At 35.5% G+C, this 15,934-nt stretch overlaps 1 protein-coding gene across 3 annotated transcripts in view; it reads right to left on the bottom strand.

The window, feature by feature from the left end:
• The window catches only part of LOC139117744 (intermembrane lipid transfer protein VPS13A-like), a 445,282-nt gene that overhangs the window by 240,033 nt on the left and 189,315 nt on the right, over positions 1–15,934 (bottom strand). For all 3 annotated transcript variants that reach the window (XM_070680994.1, XM_070680993.1, XM_070680995.1), the window contains 7 exons: positions 15,426–15,548; positions 13,587–13,742; positions 10,975–11,068; positions 6,359–6,567; positions 4,695–4,820; positions 1,744–1,920; positions 1,057–1,185 (listed from right to left, as the gene is read on the bottom strand). In XM_070680994.1, coding sequence (XP_070537095.1) covers positions 1,057–1,185; positions 1,744–1,920; positions 4,695–4,820; positions 6,359–6,567; positions 10,975–11,068; positions 13,587–13,742; positions 15,426–15,548 — 1,014 coding nt within the window. The remainder of the gene's footprint in view (positions 1–1,056; positions 1,186–1,743; positions 1,921–4,694; positions 4,821–6,358; positions 6,568–10,974; positions 11,069–13,586; positions 13,743–15,425; positions 15,549–15,934) is intronic.

Genomic DNA, 15,934 nt, shown 5'->3' with positions numbered 1-15,934 from the left:
TGTGCTCCAAATACTTATACACATATCCCTCAATTTCCAAGAAAAATTAATCGGTAGATTTCTAATTAACAGTTTTTATTGACGACGTCCAGAGCGTACCGAGTACGTTTGAATATCTCACCATTATGACCACTCTCGTAGGTTCTCGCGCTTTTATACGGGAGTTGGGGCTTTAAATTGGAAAGCAAGAAATTACCTTTTATCATAAGATTGTACCTATTAGACCTCCCTAGGTGGTTTCTTTTGAACCATAATTGTGTACTTAAGGGGTCTTCATTCATGACATCACATAAGATGACCCAGATTTGACCTTTCAGAAAACCTCAAGTTTTTCTCCTTTTCCCTTGTATTCTGACTCTGTTTGTGAAAGTTTCCTTTAAAATAATAGTTTTTACTATCAAACTGAGTAATTGCAGGCCAAATTTTGATTCAAGCAAAGTAGGTAAAACTTGGACTAAAAAGGACGCTGGTACGCGGGACTCACACAGGCAAAGCCAAGGCTCAGTATTCATGGTTGTTATACGTCCATGATGCATTGTAGCACGGTCCGTCCATGAGGGACTGAGAGGGACTGTGATTGCAGTATTGAACAGCAACAATGTTTGCTTCACGTACAAGGGTATTTGTAACTTTGTAGAAAGGAGAGTAAAGTGTTTCAATACATTGCAACTTTGTAGGAAGGAGGGTAAATTGTTTCAACACCTTACAACATTTTATTGTAAAGCTGTTACAGTAGTTTTCTATTGAGGAGGCATCTTGACATGATTTCATGAGAAGAAAAAAACATAAGAGCGTGCAAAGACGTCAATATTTTGCCATTTTGTAACCAAGCAGAACAGAGCTATTTTATCGGCCGGCCATATCGAAAGCGGTACACTCAAAGAACTAGAGAGAGTGGCAGCGCGTACGTACAGTGGCCTGATTGAAATTCACTTGTCCATCGGGCTGAGAGAATGTTGTTTTCACTTGCCCGGACTCAAAATTCACTTGTCACAGGCGTCGGGCGGCGAGAATTTTCGAGCCCTGCATTAGGTCCATAGAACTAAATACTTTTACCTGGAACACTCGGCAAGGCTCAACAGTGACAGTTTCACCTAGGTGATTCTTCAAAACAAATGGTGGCAACTCCTGGCTAAGCTGTTTTAGAGATGATGCTTCAGGTTGGTTGACGGCATCACTAAATGCCTGAAATAAATTCAACAAATGCTTTTTTATGATCAGATTTAAAGGAAGACGAATTTTACATTATCACATGTATGACTTTAATCTTCCGAAAGTTTTAATGTCAATCCTGATGATAACATCAAAGGCTGTATACTTGATACACACTTGACAATACTAATTGTATATCTGTAGAAAGTTCATTGTGAAACAATCAGCATGCATATAGCCCACAGCATACACATATTAGCTTAGCTTGTGTCGCGGAAAGTGGAGCTAAAAATGTGAAGTGATACAAGGTGTTCTGCACACTCAAGAAAATCATGGAATGAAAATGGATGGACTTAGACACCATATCAATACCACTTCACCCATATACAGATATAAAATCCGTGAGTTCTGTTTCACAGTAGACTAAGATCATAAGAAAGTTTGTGAATTTGCTATTATTAAATTAGTCTTATAAATTATTAATGTGCAGATGGTGGAAATATGGAGGAGAATTTTGTAAACTCAGGAATGGATTTTTGTAACAGTCATTTACACGTAAGCTTAAGGTATAAACATGTTAGAGTGACATACCTTGCCTAGTTTTGTCAACAGATTAATACAACTCTTGGTCATAGTCAACTCCAACACATCATTGGATGATATAGTTATTGACATTACTGGAGGTATATCAGCTAAATCTAGACTGGCAACACTGGATGAGTCATCATCATCTGCGCCATCAACACTCTCATCACCAGTTTTCTGAACCTGATTTCAAACCAGAAAGAACAGTATATATACAAGTGACCTAGCGGCCAATGGAGCTGTGTAATGAAGATAATAACTGTTTGATGAAGAAGGTGGAAATCTTTGATTGCCCATTTCAGGATGGCCTGACCAAAAATGGCAAAAACAGTGTGGAGAAATGAAAGGCGTACTCTACTGAGTTTCCTCAATCTGCAAATGATCTTTATTTAAAAAATACCGCAATTATACAGTGTCGCTCAAATTTGATCAGAATTGGTACATACCAAAGATCAACAATAAGTGTTATTTCTATCTGTTCAGTGCAGGAAAATTATAAGTTGATGTTATGACAATTTCTGCACAGTACAACCAGAAAAACAACAAGAAATATTTAAACCAGAAAATTAAGAATGACAAAAGTAAATAAGGTCTGAAACTTTAGGTACTGAAGGTCAACTTTAGCAACATGCATAGCAGAGAATCTTTCTACCATGGATGTACAAAAATAGACATCCATGGTTTCAGCAGATCTGTTAATATGTCACAGTTCATAAACAATGACAGAAAATGACCAATTAGCTGTTTCAGTTACTGCTACCACTCCCAAACATAATAGGTACCCTGCATACAAATAGGTTAAAGGTCAAAATCCTCTTATTCAGATGTGTGGGCTGATTCAGTTCACTGCCACCACTCCTGCACACTTGCAGTATTTCCCTTTTTCTTACCTCATTTGCACATTTTTGACACTGATGTGTTCATTTGAACAAATTCACATCTCAACCTCTACATCTACCTGTACACCAAATACTGAGACGGTAGCTTTGGCAGTATGGGAGCCTTTGTGTGTGACGGACATACATCCGCACATACATACCCACAAATATACAGACATACAGACGCCACTCAGACTCATCATATAAGCTCTTTTTGGTATTTATATATAAAACCAAATATGCGCTAAAAACTGACGTTTCAGCAATGCACAGATTGCCTTCCTCACGCTAAAAGTTTAATAGATAAAGGCAGATGAAATAGAATATGTCAAAGGAAATTGGAACGGCTAAAGAAAAGTAAAATCTTGACAAAACATAACAAAAACTTCAAAACATAGGGCCAAAGTCCCTGCAGCTACTATAGACATGGATACAAAATTAAGTATTTCCTGACTGTATGAATTATCTCACTGAGGTCATCCGAGGAACCTGTAAACCAAATATTAAGCTGTCTGACCAGCGGTTTTGAAAAAAGAAGCGACCCAACAGTTGACAGAGTTCTGCTGTGTTATGAAGAGAATAACTTTTTGTGACACATGTATTGATGAAGAAGGTGGATATCTTTGATAGCTCATATGAGGATGGCCTGACCAAATATGGCAAAATTAGCTGCAAAAATATAAAATTGATGATTTCATCACAATTTCAATATATTACATTAAGATAAAGCCTAGGAACCTGTATACCAAATATCAAAGCTATCAGATGAGTAACTTTTGAGAAACAAACATGTTGACCAAAAATGGCAAAAATTACCCCAAAATACAAAAATTGAAGATTTCATCAAATTTCAATATATCACACTAAGACAACCCCTAGGAACCTGTATACCAAATATCAAAGGTATCAGACAAGTAGTTTTTGAGTACCACATTTCTTGACCAATTATAGCAAAAATTGCACCAAAAATACAAAATTGCAGATTTTGTCACATTTTCAATATATCATATTTAGTTCATCTGTAGGAACCTGTATACCAAATATCAAAGCTGTCAGAAGAGCGGTTTTTGATGAAATCAAGTTTTGACCAAAAATGACCAAAAAAATTCCTTAAAAATACAGATTTGCATATTTCATCACAATTTGAACAAATCTAAGTTGGGTTATCCCTACGGACCTGCATACCAAATAACAAAGCTGTCTGACCAGCGGTTATGAAGAAGAAGATTTTTTACAAAAAACGTCTTTTCGGGGGCTAATTTGCATATTTTCAACAATATCAGAAAATTAAAAAAACTGGTTTCTCAAAATCATATTTTTCATCTACACAACAAATATCAAATTAGTAAGTACAAATATGTCTCCTCAATGACTAGAGATTTACTGTAATTTGCGAGTTAAACTTTGGGGTATGCGGTAAGTTTTGGTCATATTTCACAAAAGCGTAGAAGATATTGCATAATACAATATGTCATTTTAAAGAGGAATATATTGCCTTTCTAATGATACCAAGCAAGTGAGGTTTTGTTAAAAAATAATCTCAGCAGATGACTTACAAGAAGACAGATTTGACGAAAATGCATGTGGGTTGCAAAATCGTGATTTTGCGGTACCCTTCAAAACATGACCATAACAGTTCATCCCTGTATTTTTTCTGTTAAAATTCCATTTTGTATTATAGGGATCCCAAGGCTTCTGAAAAACACAGGTTTGTTATCCTGTGGGAGGGGTGTACATAGACCCCCTCTAGCCCACGGCCTACATACGTACATACATACATACAGAAGGACGCCAAAACATACCCATTCCAATAGCATCTATAGACTATAGTCTATAGTAGCTAAAAATTGTTAAAAGTTAGAAATACTGGGGCTTTAAAATTAGCATATTTTTCATGAATATTCACGTATCTGCTACCTTTAAGGTGTCAGGGGTTATTGGATTTTGTGTAATTGATATATTTATCTGCAATGTGGCGTGGAACAAAGAAAAGGGAGCTGTTTCCAGACCGGTTGGTGGAGGGGCTGTGTACAGAGTAATATCTATTAAACCATGTCAGCTGGTACAATCTATGCTTACCTCAATTTTAAGTTCCCATTGTCTGTGGCCACCATGAACCTCCACCGGTTCAAGAAGTGGTTCCCATTCTGCCATGTTATCATTGTAATAAGACATCTCCATGCTTATATCTGAGTTCACATAGAGCTAAAACAAATAAACGTAAATTCAATGTTTTAATAACTTTTTATTTTCTAAAATTAGACAAAACATAAAGTTAATTTTGTAATTGAAGATAAAATGGCAATCATCTTTATCACAACCAGTCGCTCCACTATAGTCAACTCCACGACTGGTTGCCAGGTCATGACTTTCAGGTTTTTTACTTTTTCTGTAATTTAATTCAACAACCAGTCACAAGGTCATTGCTTTCAGATGTTTGATTTTTTCTTGACATATTTCTTTGAAACTGGTCGCCAGGATATTGACTTATTTTCTGTATTTTCTGTCCATGACCTGTCACCAGGTTGTGGCTTTAAAATGTAGACTTTTTTTCGACTTCCCACCATGACCAGTCGCCAGCCTGGTTGTGGTTAATTTTGCTTGATTTTTTCCCAACATTTCTTTATGCACAACCATTCACCAGGTCATGGTTTTCAGATTTTTTACTTTTTCTTTAGCATCATTTTCACAAAATTGAGAAAAAGACTATTTATGTATATGTTTACAAATATGTCTTTTCGTGCTGACTTTATAACCAGCTGACATCTGTGCCAACATCGCAGTAGTGTTGGGAATTCACAATGGCGAGAGAGTCATTAGTTTTTTATGTGCTGTTTAAGGTTATATGTATGCAATGTCATTGTTTGTTGTCTTATTATATCACACCATTCATGATTTATGACAAAGACAGAACTAACAGGTCATGATCTGCCATGCTGCATGTATATGTAAACAGCTTAGTCATCACACGTGTAGTAATACATATTATTTCTATCGGAACAATGAAGGCCCCTTTTTTAAAGGTAATGGTATGTTGGAACCGTCATAATTCAGTGTTTATTAACTTTGATTCCAAGGAAAGTATTAACATTCGTGACTCCCCTTGTTGGCATTTCTGCCTGTCATGATTTGTATGTTCAGAGTGTCCCCTTTTACTTTGACATACACTTTGACTATTGGTTTGTATAATGACATATTGACAGAAAAATGTTCAAGATTTTTCTTTGAGAGCTCGGTAGAGTTCCAACCTAGATACAGCACTGTTGTTTTCATGTCTACAAATCAGATCCCTGTCCCTGTATTTTTACAGTAAATAACAGCGTGACAGTAATAGATAATTCCTTATACAGTGAATGTTAATGAACATCTCATGTTGTTATGTGTTACTAATATGTGTTTTGAAACTGACTATGCAGTTTTTTGGACACTGCAAAAGTTTGTCTACAAACTTTGAGTTTGAATATAACAGCAATTATAAACAGCATCATTCTTTGCAATGCTGATGAAGTACCTCTACAAAATGTGGCTTAAATGTTTTGTGAAATTTATACTATTCACTTTATCACATCATGTCATTGGAAAATGTTCAATATGCTAAGTCTATCATTTGTAGATTGGTATATGTGTGGCTTTTTGGACTTGTATACAATATTTGTCATGACCAATTTAAGTCATACTGGGTCACAATTTTCAAAAAATGCAAATTAATTAATGTGTCATTTCATCATCATGATTTTCATTACCTGAGAAGTCCAGTCTTTTACTTCAGCTGTAATGTTTGCTTCAAGCATCAGCATTGGAACAGTCTGTCTACCTTCACCACAAGCCTCAAGGGTCAATTTAATTCTCTCAATTTTCATGATTAAAATATCTCCCCTTTGCTTTGTTTCTTGTGTCATCTGTTCAATCAATGCTGTTCCAGTTTCTGCATCTGCTTCCTCAATTGGCTTTGCTAAAATAATACAAAGAAAAATGCAGTTTACTTGCAAATGATAACAATCACCATAACACTGAACTCATATTTCTGTATACATTAAATGCAATAAGTACAGAATGAAAAACAAAATGGTTGTTCTCTGGAATAAATGGCGCAATCTGTTCTACAGAATCAGTATACCCAAGAGATGTGATTCGCCGTGCATACAAACCAAAGTGAAATGCGTATGGAAATACACACATACTTCTATGCGTGTTCATGCACATGGTTTTTGTTTGTACAATGGTCCATTTGAATTTCAAGCTTAATCTATTACTAAAACTATTTTTCTACCCTAGTAAAAAAACAGTTAGGGCAAGATGAGCTGCCTCCTTTTCTAATGGCAGATTTGCAAGGTGGTGATCCCGCAACATGAGTATGTTTTGAAAGTCAGGTGGCAAGCCAGCTATAGTTGAAATCCTAACAGATTCAAGAAAAAGTCTGGGCATGACACCATGACTCAAGAGTCCTCACCAAAGGAGCCAGCCGATTGTTCACATGGAAAGTCCAGCTCTTGGAAGAGAGCTGACAAAAGCAGTAAAGTAAGTAAGTTTATTTTAACGATGTGAGGTATAATTACATTCACTGATAAATGAAATAATAACCTCCCAGTGCTCCAAGCATAAGATGTATTTGCAGTTATGGCAGACAGACAGGTAGTTGCATCCACCTGGGCAAAGTCATCCAAACAAATTAAAATGTGACTTCTCCACAATCCTGCAGCTTCTCAACAGGGCTTCACCACAACAGAAAAATAACCTAACAGCTGATAGAGCTCCACTCTGTTGTGTAGAGAATAACTATTTGTGACACATGTGTTGATGAAGAAGGTCGAAATCTTTGATAGCTCATTTCAGGATGACCTGACCAAAAATGGCAAAAATAGCTGCAAAAATACACAATTAAAGATTTCATCATAATTTGAACATATCACATAAAGATCACCCTTGAAAATATATCTACCAAATATCAAAGCTATCAGACAAGTAATTGAGAAACAAAATTTTTGACCAAAATTGCAAAAATTGCCCCAAATATACAAAATTGCAAATTTCATCATTATAATGTTAATATAATAAAATAATAAGATAACCCCTAGAAACTTGTATATATAAAATATCAAAGCTATCAGAAGAGTAGTTTTTGAGAAAAGATTTTTTGATGAAAAATGGCAAAAATGTCCCTAAATTACAAAATTAACACAATCCGAACTTATTTCGGAAAATCTGACCAAATTTCGGAATTTCCTTTTAATTTCAAAATTCCTTACTAGATATTAATGTTACTATAATACTGAACATAATTGTAGCATAACTTTTCAAATAAGATATTTCATATCCCAAAAAATGCCTTATTTTTTAAAATTCATGTTCACTAAAAAATTCAGCTGAATTTTTGGATGGACAGGCTGTTCAGTAAAAAAATTCAGCTGAATTTTTGGATGAACAGGTTGTTCAGTAAAAAAATCAGCTGAATTTCCAGACCAACAAATTCTTCAGTAAAAAAATTAGCAGAATTTTTAAAAATCTGCTGAAATTTTCAGCTGAATTGAATTTTCTAACAATTTCTAAAAATTCAGCTAAATTTTTGTCTAAAACTAAGATATGCAGCTGATTTTTCAGACAATATCTAAAAAATCCAGCTGATTATTCTGTTAATAAAGAAATATTCTCCAGGATTTTTCAGACGTGGAAAATCAGCTGAAAAATTCACCAGAATTTTTGACAGATTAATGTGATCCCCAGAAAAATCAACTGAAATTTATGCTGATCACATACTTTTGGAACAGTGTGGCACAAATTCTAGGATTACAAATTTAAATCTAGGGTCATATTTGTACACCTACCAATATACACCCATGACATAATATCGACTCAAGTAAGAGTGATATTATTTTTCGGACTTCAGAATTCCAAAATTAGTTCGGATTCTGTTAATTGTAGGTTTCATCATACTTTCAACATATCATACTTTGATCACCCCTATCAATCTGTATACCAAATATCAACGCTAAAAGTTGCCTTGAACAAATCTGAAATAGCTAATCCCTAGGGACATATATTCCAAATATCATAGCTATCTGACTAGTAGTTTTGAAGAAGATTTTTCACCCTTTCATCCCAGTTCCCTGTATACAGGTCCAACTTTACCATAGAAAACAATGGATTTGGGACAAACCATGGTGGTGAAAGGGTTAAAGATTTTTTGACCAAAAATGACAAAAATTGACTCAAAAATACAAATTTTCATATTTCATCACAATTTGAACAAATCTGATGAAGGTCATCCCTGGGGACCTGCACTCCAAACATTGAAGGAATCAGACAGGTCGTTTTGAAGAAGAAGCTTGGAATGTAAAAAGTTGACAGATGCTACATGCCACATATCCATCTACCATGTAAGCTCCAAGTCGCTGACAGCGGAGCTAATAAAGCTGTAAAGAGCACATCCAGGCAATGGTAATGAACTGTGCGAGGGGGGTTTGTGACACCATAGGGTATGTGTGCCTTCCAATACCCTGTGGGTATGATCTAAACCTTGAAGAATGGGAGCCCTTGTAGGGAACAGAACCTTTGCTGAGATCTGTTTAAGGTACTCATTTATCCTCAGCATATACAGCAGTTTGCAAAACCACTCTTCCACCAATCAGCTAACATGAGCAAAGGATGCTTTTACTTGGTCACTACTGAAGCCTCCAGCTTTGGCTGCATTGCTTTGCTGGCAAAGTTTTCAAAACCCTCTACAGCTTCCAAAAAGGGAAGTCTTGTTGGGTTTACCCTCATCATTGAGCCGTAGCACAGAATGGGAAAGTGAAATGGCACTACCTTCACTCCAAAATAACAATTAAGGGGTTTGAAGATGTAAAGGATAAGGCTGGAATTATCGCTCTATCATATTAAAAGACTTACACTGTGTTGGAGAGAGATGACTCCAGTAGCCTGAGTCTATGCTGTCTATCACATGCATGCAACATGACGTCACTGATGATCACACCAACCTCTCTCCCCTCTTCCATTCAAACGCGCATAAACACACATGCCTGGCATGGCACAGATCTGATAACATAATTGTGTAACTTCCTATCATATATGTATCCTCCAAGCTACACTACATTTCAGACATTTCAGACTTTGCCACACTGACATTCACCTCACCAAGTTGCTGATACATCATGACATGACAACTTAGGCAGAAGCTATACTGCTCATATATACATGCATATAATCCTTTTTCAACCTATACAATAAGCCGATAATTACCAATACATTATGGCAAATGGGAGCTGAAAATTATCAGCTTTGGTATGAAGTTCAACCCAGTTCATTAGGGGACGACTGCATTAACTTGCATGGTACCTGAAACCCGAGTCCTTGCCTGACCAACTCGGGTGACAAACAGAAGACTTTTAATCCCCAAGGTGTGAATGTTCCATTGTTATGTTTATCTAATCCAGCTGGTGTCATTGTAGTGCCATTGTAGGAAAGGCAGGTCTGTGAAATTGATCCTCTAGGGAAGTCGGGTATTCTTAAGTTAATGGAGCTTTCCCGTAATGTTCATTTCTGAATTCATCATCAAAAGGTATTTGCAAATTCGATTGGAATAACACCGTGCCAAAAATACAAAAAAATACCGCAATTAGAAGGTGTCGCTCAAATTTGATCAGAATTGGTATATACCAGTATGGGTTACCCATGATCAACAATAAATGTTGTCACTATCTGTTCAGTGGAGGAAAATTCTACGTTGATGTTATGACAATGATTTCTGCACAGTACAACCAGAAAAACAACAAGAAATATTTAAACCAGAAAAACAAGAATGACAAAAGTAATTATTAAGGTCTGAAACTTAAGGTACTGGAGGTCAACTTTAGCAACATGGATAGCAGAAACAAGCCCCTCTTAGTTTGAGTATAGACATCCAGACAGTCTTCCCCCCCCCCTATACACTCTATGGTTTCACCTGGTCTGTTAATATGTAACAGTTCATAAACAATGACAGGAAATGACTCAAGGTCAATGGAGTTGGTCTGTTTCTTACTAGCATGCCATCACTCCTGCACATTTGCAGGATTTCCCTTTTTCTTACCTCATTTGCACATTTTTGACACTGATGTGTTCATTTGAACAAATTCACATCTCAACCCCTGCATCTACCTGTACACCAAATACTGAGATGGTAGCTCTGGTGGTATGGGAGCCTTTGTGTGTGACGGACATACATCCGCACATACATACCCACAAATATACAGACATACAGACGCCACCGACTCATCATATAAGCTCTTTTAGGTATTTATATACAAACCAAATATGAGCTAAAAATGTTGATGCATATTAAGTTTGTATCACATTATAAATGTAATGCCAAAATAGCTTTTACCTTCTTTCAGGAACCAAAAGTTACACTCTGTCAACTTTTTGACTGCCCAAATATCTTTGGGTATTGCTTCTTTTATCTTTTCTTCTTCATCAGGCTAAAATAAAAGAATTAATTGATTTCCTCAGCTGTTTAGATTTACAAAAATACCGCTAATGACAAAGACAAAAGGAGAACTGATGATAGTTTTTTGTCAGGTCTTTCAATTTTGGAAACGAACATCACATATTCCAAAGACATTCATGTGTGTGTGTATATATATATATATATATATATATATATATATATATATATATATATATATATATATATATATATATATATATATATATATATATATATATATATATATAATATATATATATATATATATATATATATATATAGAATATTATTATATATATATATATAACGGATTTTTCTGAGAGTACGCCACTCGAAAAACCGCCCATGGGCGGTTATTTGGGGGGTGGGCCGTTATTAGAATTTTAAATTTCATCTCAACCTTTGTCTACGGCATTTCAACTTGACTCCCCTTGAAAAAAATTACCTACACAAAGGTCAAAAAGTTTTATATAGCGTACAAAATAAAATAAGTCACTTCTAAGATAATTACTTCGGCGATATATGTCCGTATCTCCCTATTTACGCTACTAAAATGCAGGTGGAATGATCCAGAAGAACGCAAAGTCAACGTTAGAGTTTGCCACACAATGCCGACAATGATTGACAGATGAAGCAGGAGCCTGGAATTTTCGATTCTGCACGATGGGGATCATGAAATAAATAAAATGACTATCATAAAAATAACTCTGGTTCATTATTTTTTTATTTAATGTACATCATTACTTTTCAGGTTTTTTTCGCTTTGATACAAAAATCTGATGATTTTTTTCGCTTAAATTTGTTGCATTCACAAACGTAACAGTAGTAGTAATCCCCAGTAGAAATGGTATGATCCACAATTGTTTACGATTATTGACCTCTTTGCGTGCAACGAATGTGAAACACTGTATCTATTTTCACACGTTCGACTACTTTGATTAACTTGTCACACTTACAAACTAGGTCAACCTCAGAACACGTGCACACGTCAAAATCTGATCGATGATTTTCTTCGCTTAAATTTGAATGCGTTCGACAAACCATGGAGGTAGTAGAGAAGGAGTCACAACTGAGATAATTACGTTTATTACTATTGTGCACCATTGTTTAACACCCCTTTCCCGCCATCTGCGTTGCCGACGCGACGGTACCTTCGCAACCGAACCGAATGAAATTAACCTGGGTGTGCTCATGCGACTCAGTTTCTCCACAGTGTCATAACGTATGCGCAAAGACTGTATTTGCGTAGCTTGGGTCAAGTGCGTCCAGGAGAAGTGCGTCATGATAGTGTGAGAACCGACACGCTTCGTCCACGAAAAGAGAAGTTACAAGGAATTTAAGTTTTTCATTCTCAAAATCTTGGTAATTTTAACGTCGTTTTTTATATACTTTACATTCGATCGCAGGAACCTTTCCTTGTTAGAATGAAAGTTCTGATCACGAACTTTTCAATCATGTACTGAGTATGGTGCAGCGGACTGCAGCACTGCCGTGAGCGTGGGTTAAACTTGTAGCGTTTCCCGGGTGTTTAATGACGCGACGCGACGCCAGCGACGCCATAGGCGACGCTGCGTTTCAATGCATCGTACGTGTTGTTTTTATATCGCGACCATTCATTAAAGTCATGGACGTAGCAGTTAAAAGCTATGCTTTCTTATTTAACCTTAAATATCATTAATGCCAGTACAACATGATAAAACACGGCAAGAACCAAGAACTGGATTTGGAAAAAGTTGGCGTGTTAACAATGCTGCTCTACGATGTATGGCATTTTTTTTTGTAATCGCAAGCTATCATCAACTCAGTCTCCGCGCCTTTGCAGATACAAAAGCTCCCTTCCTCAATTATCTATTCCTCGACCTCTTTAACATCGTGTACATCAAAATCAGTGGAACGACTCGAACTTCCCGGCGCGACGCTTGGACACGTGACGCCATGTTTGAAGATCTCGAACGAACTTAATCTTGATAACTCCTTGATTTTTAGATAATAATTGGCGGTAAATTTTTACCGAATTACGGCCCTGGGCCGTTATTTAGCTACAGGTGTGAAGCAGACAATGTAGCCATTTTCTGTTTAACGGCCCTGGGCGTACTCTCAGAAAAATCCGGTATATATATATATATATATATATATAATATATATATATATATATATATATATATATATATATATATATATATATATATATATATATATATATATATATATATATATATATATATATATATATATTATATATATATATATATATATATATATATATATATATATATATATATATATATATATATATATATATATATCAGCAACAGTTTCTAGGTATAGGTCCCACAGCATATGAAAGTACCCAGTACTAAGCTTGTTGACATTGACTGTATACCTGCGTTGTTTGCATTGATGATCAATTTCAGGTCAAGACTGCAATTTTAGTTTTAAACAATAACACTGCAAATAATAAAGGCTGGCATGTTGCACTGACAATACTCAGTATTTCAAAACAACTTTACCTGTGTAGGTGGCTTGACAGATGCAGCCACAGCTGATATTGTTTGTATAATTCTTGGTGAAACATTTATTGCTATTTCTGTAAGGTTAAGGTCAATATGTTGCCCTTCATCTTGAGGCTGAGACAGATGAAAGCTTACACTACAGGGATGCAACACCTACAAAACAAGATGAAAATTTCAGCTTATTAAACTGGCAATAAAAACAAAATCTCTAGTAATTATGACCTTGCATGTCCTCCACAGGTGTCCATAGTTGACAATATTGAATGAGTTGAAATATTCATGAAATGTGTTTTTAGATAAACAATTTGACATGAAGGCAAGGATGAAGCACATGTAAAGTATACATTCAATAAAAAATAAGTAGATTTCAAAAGACATGATAACTAAGAGTTGACTTGAAGTCTAATGACACAGGTTCAAGACTGTTTGAGTGTTAAACATTCTGAACACATAAAATTCAAAATATAAAGATGCATTATACTCAGAATACACTGTAAATAATCAGAGTAGGACTTTCAATGCCCCTTTTTGATATAATTGTGATGGCATAAAATGACGCAAAAACAGGTCCATAATTAGGATCATTCAAGGTCAATAAATAATATACCAGAATCAAGAAACAAAAAGAAATTTAATCCAATGCAATCAGAACAACATCTATTTGGCGTTCAACAATGCCAGAACTCACTTGATATTTACCAATGTAAAGTTAAATGTATCATTAATTTTACATCTTCACTCAATCTGACATTTTGTTAAGAGAGCTTCTCTCCTAGCTGATATATTTGAGCAAAGTTGATCACTTTTTGTAACATTCAAGCCAAAACTTGAATGATATGACCTTTGACCTTTTAATATACATATGTGTGTGACCCTTGACAGCCCCCAAAATCTGCCTACTTGTGTTCACACTGTATTAGCCAGAAAGGCTAATCAGCTTTAGTAGCAAGAGCAAACCCTGAATTTGTCAAGTGGCAACCTGCACACTGCACAGAATTTTGATTGATCAATTTTACAAATGAGGTTAATTTAAATGATAAAATCTAAGATGGCTGACAGGTCATGTGATCCATTGTTATGGTCATGTCATCAACAAATTACTATGTTTTGCCGATGTGCCATTGTAAGAGCCATTGTTGCAACTGTGTTCCAAAATTGCTAAAAAACACTGAATTAATGAGATATATAAAAAAACATCAATTTATTCACTTCAAAAGCTCCTCAAAAAACGGTGAAGTCAACAACTTTGAAATTATTTACTAGCAGGTAGGCAGCATGGCCTAAAAAGTTTCTTAACAGATTTTTGTTTCATGCAAATTAGTTGGAATGTAAAATTTGAATACAAATATGGTAGCCAGATCATATGACTGATGGGCCCAGCCAACATAGGTAGGCTGCTTGGACCCATAATAAAGTCATCCCAAGGGATTTGTATACCAAACATTATCGCTGTTGGACCAGCCATTACGGAGAAGAAGATTTCTGTCTAAAAATAGCAAAATTAGCCTCAAAAGTACAAATTTGTATATTTTATCACAATTTGAAAAATTTGACTTGCCGTTTTGAAGAAGCTTTGAATGTAAAAAGTTGATGGATGCCAGATATCGGACGCAAGATGACGCCACACATCCATCTATTAAATAAGCTCTGCGTTGCTGACAGCTGAGCAAATAAAAGTTACATCCTTCTCTTGATAAACCAATTGAGGATAGTTATGGTAACTGACATGCATGAAAATTACAGTCTGTATGAGGTTTTGTAGAAATCAGAGGTTCAGTGAATGTCACAAGCTATTCTGCTGCAATGAATAAACTGATATCGAGAAAACTTTCTAACCTTGGAAGTCACTTGGGCACGTTTCTCCCTGTTGAATGGACAATGTGCAATTCTTAAATTATTTACATTACCACCCATGCTCAGACGATCAGGACTAATATCCATCTTGAAATCTATGAGTGTCTGAAAATAGAAATCAATGAGATAATATAAGCATTGGAAAGCTATTTAATTGGAATGTCATGGTTTAGCACAAACAAAACTAAATATGACAAATGAACCTTAGAAAACTGATCTAACTCAGTTTAATCAATATTGTTATATGACCTACTTACATAAATTAATTATACATGCAAATAAGGTTATATCGAGCACATCATATTCACCAAACCTTGAGCAAAGGTAACAGGAGGTGTGATCGATGTACCAAACAAATCTGATCAAGTTTGCAATTATAAAAGGTAGATAGAGACAAACATACATAAATACACACTCTCATTTACCTCACAATCTTCAATAGCCATACAGCTGTATGGTACCATGGAGACTATAATCAGATCAATAAAATG

Source organism: Ptychodera flava, chromosome 18, assembly GCF_041260155.1.
Source record: "Ptychodera flava strain L36383 chromosome 18, AS_Pfla_20210202, whole genome shotgun sequence".
Lineage (NCBI taxonomy): Eukaryota > Metazoa > Hemichordata > Enteropneusta > Ptychoderidae > Ptychodera > Ptychodera flava.
This window is presented reverse-complemented; position numbering and strand designations above follow the sequence as displayed.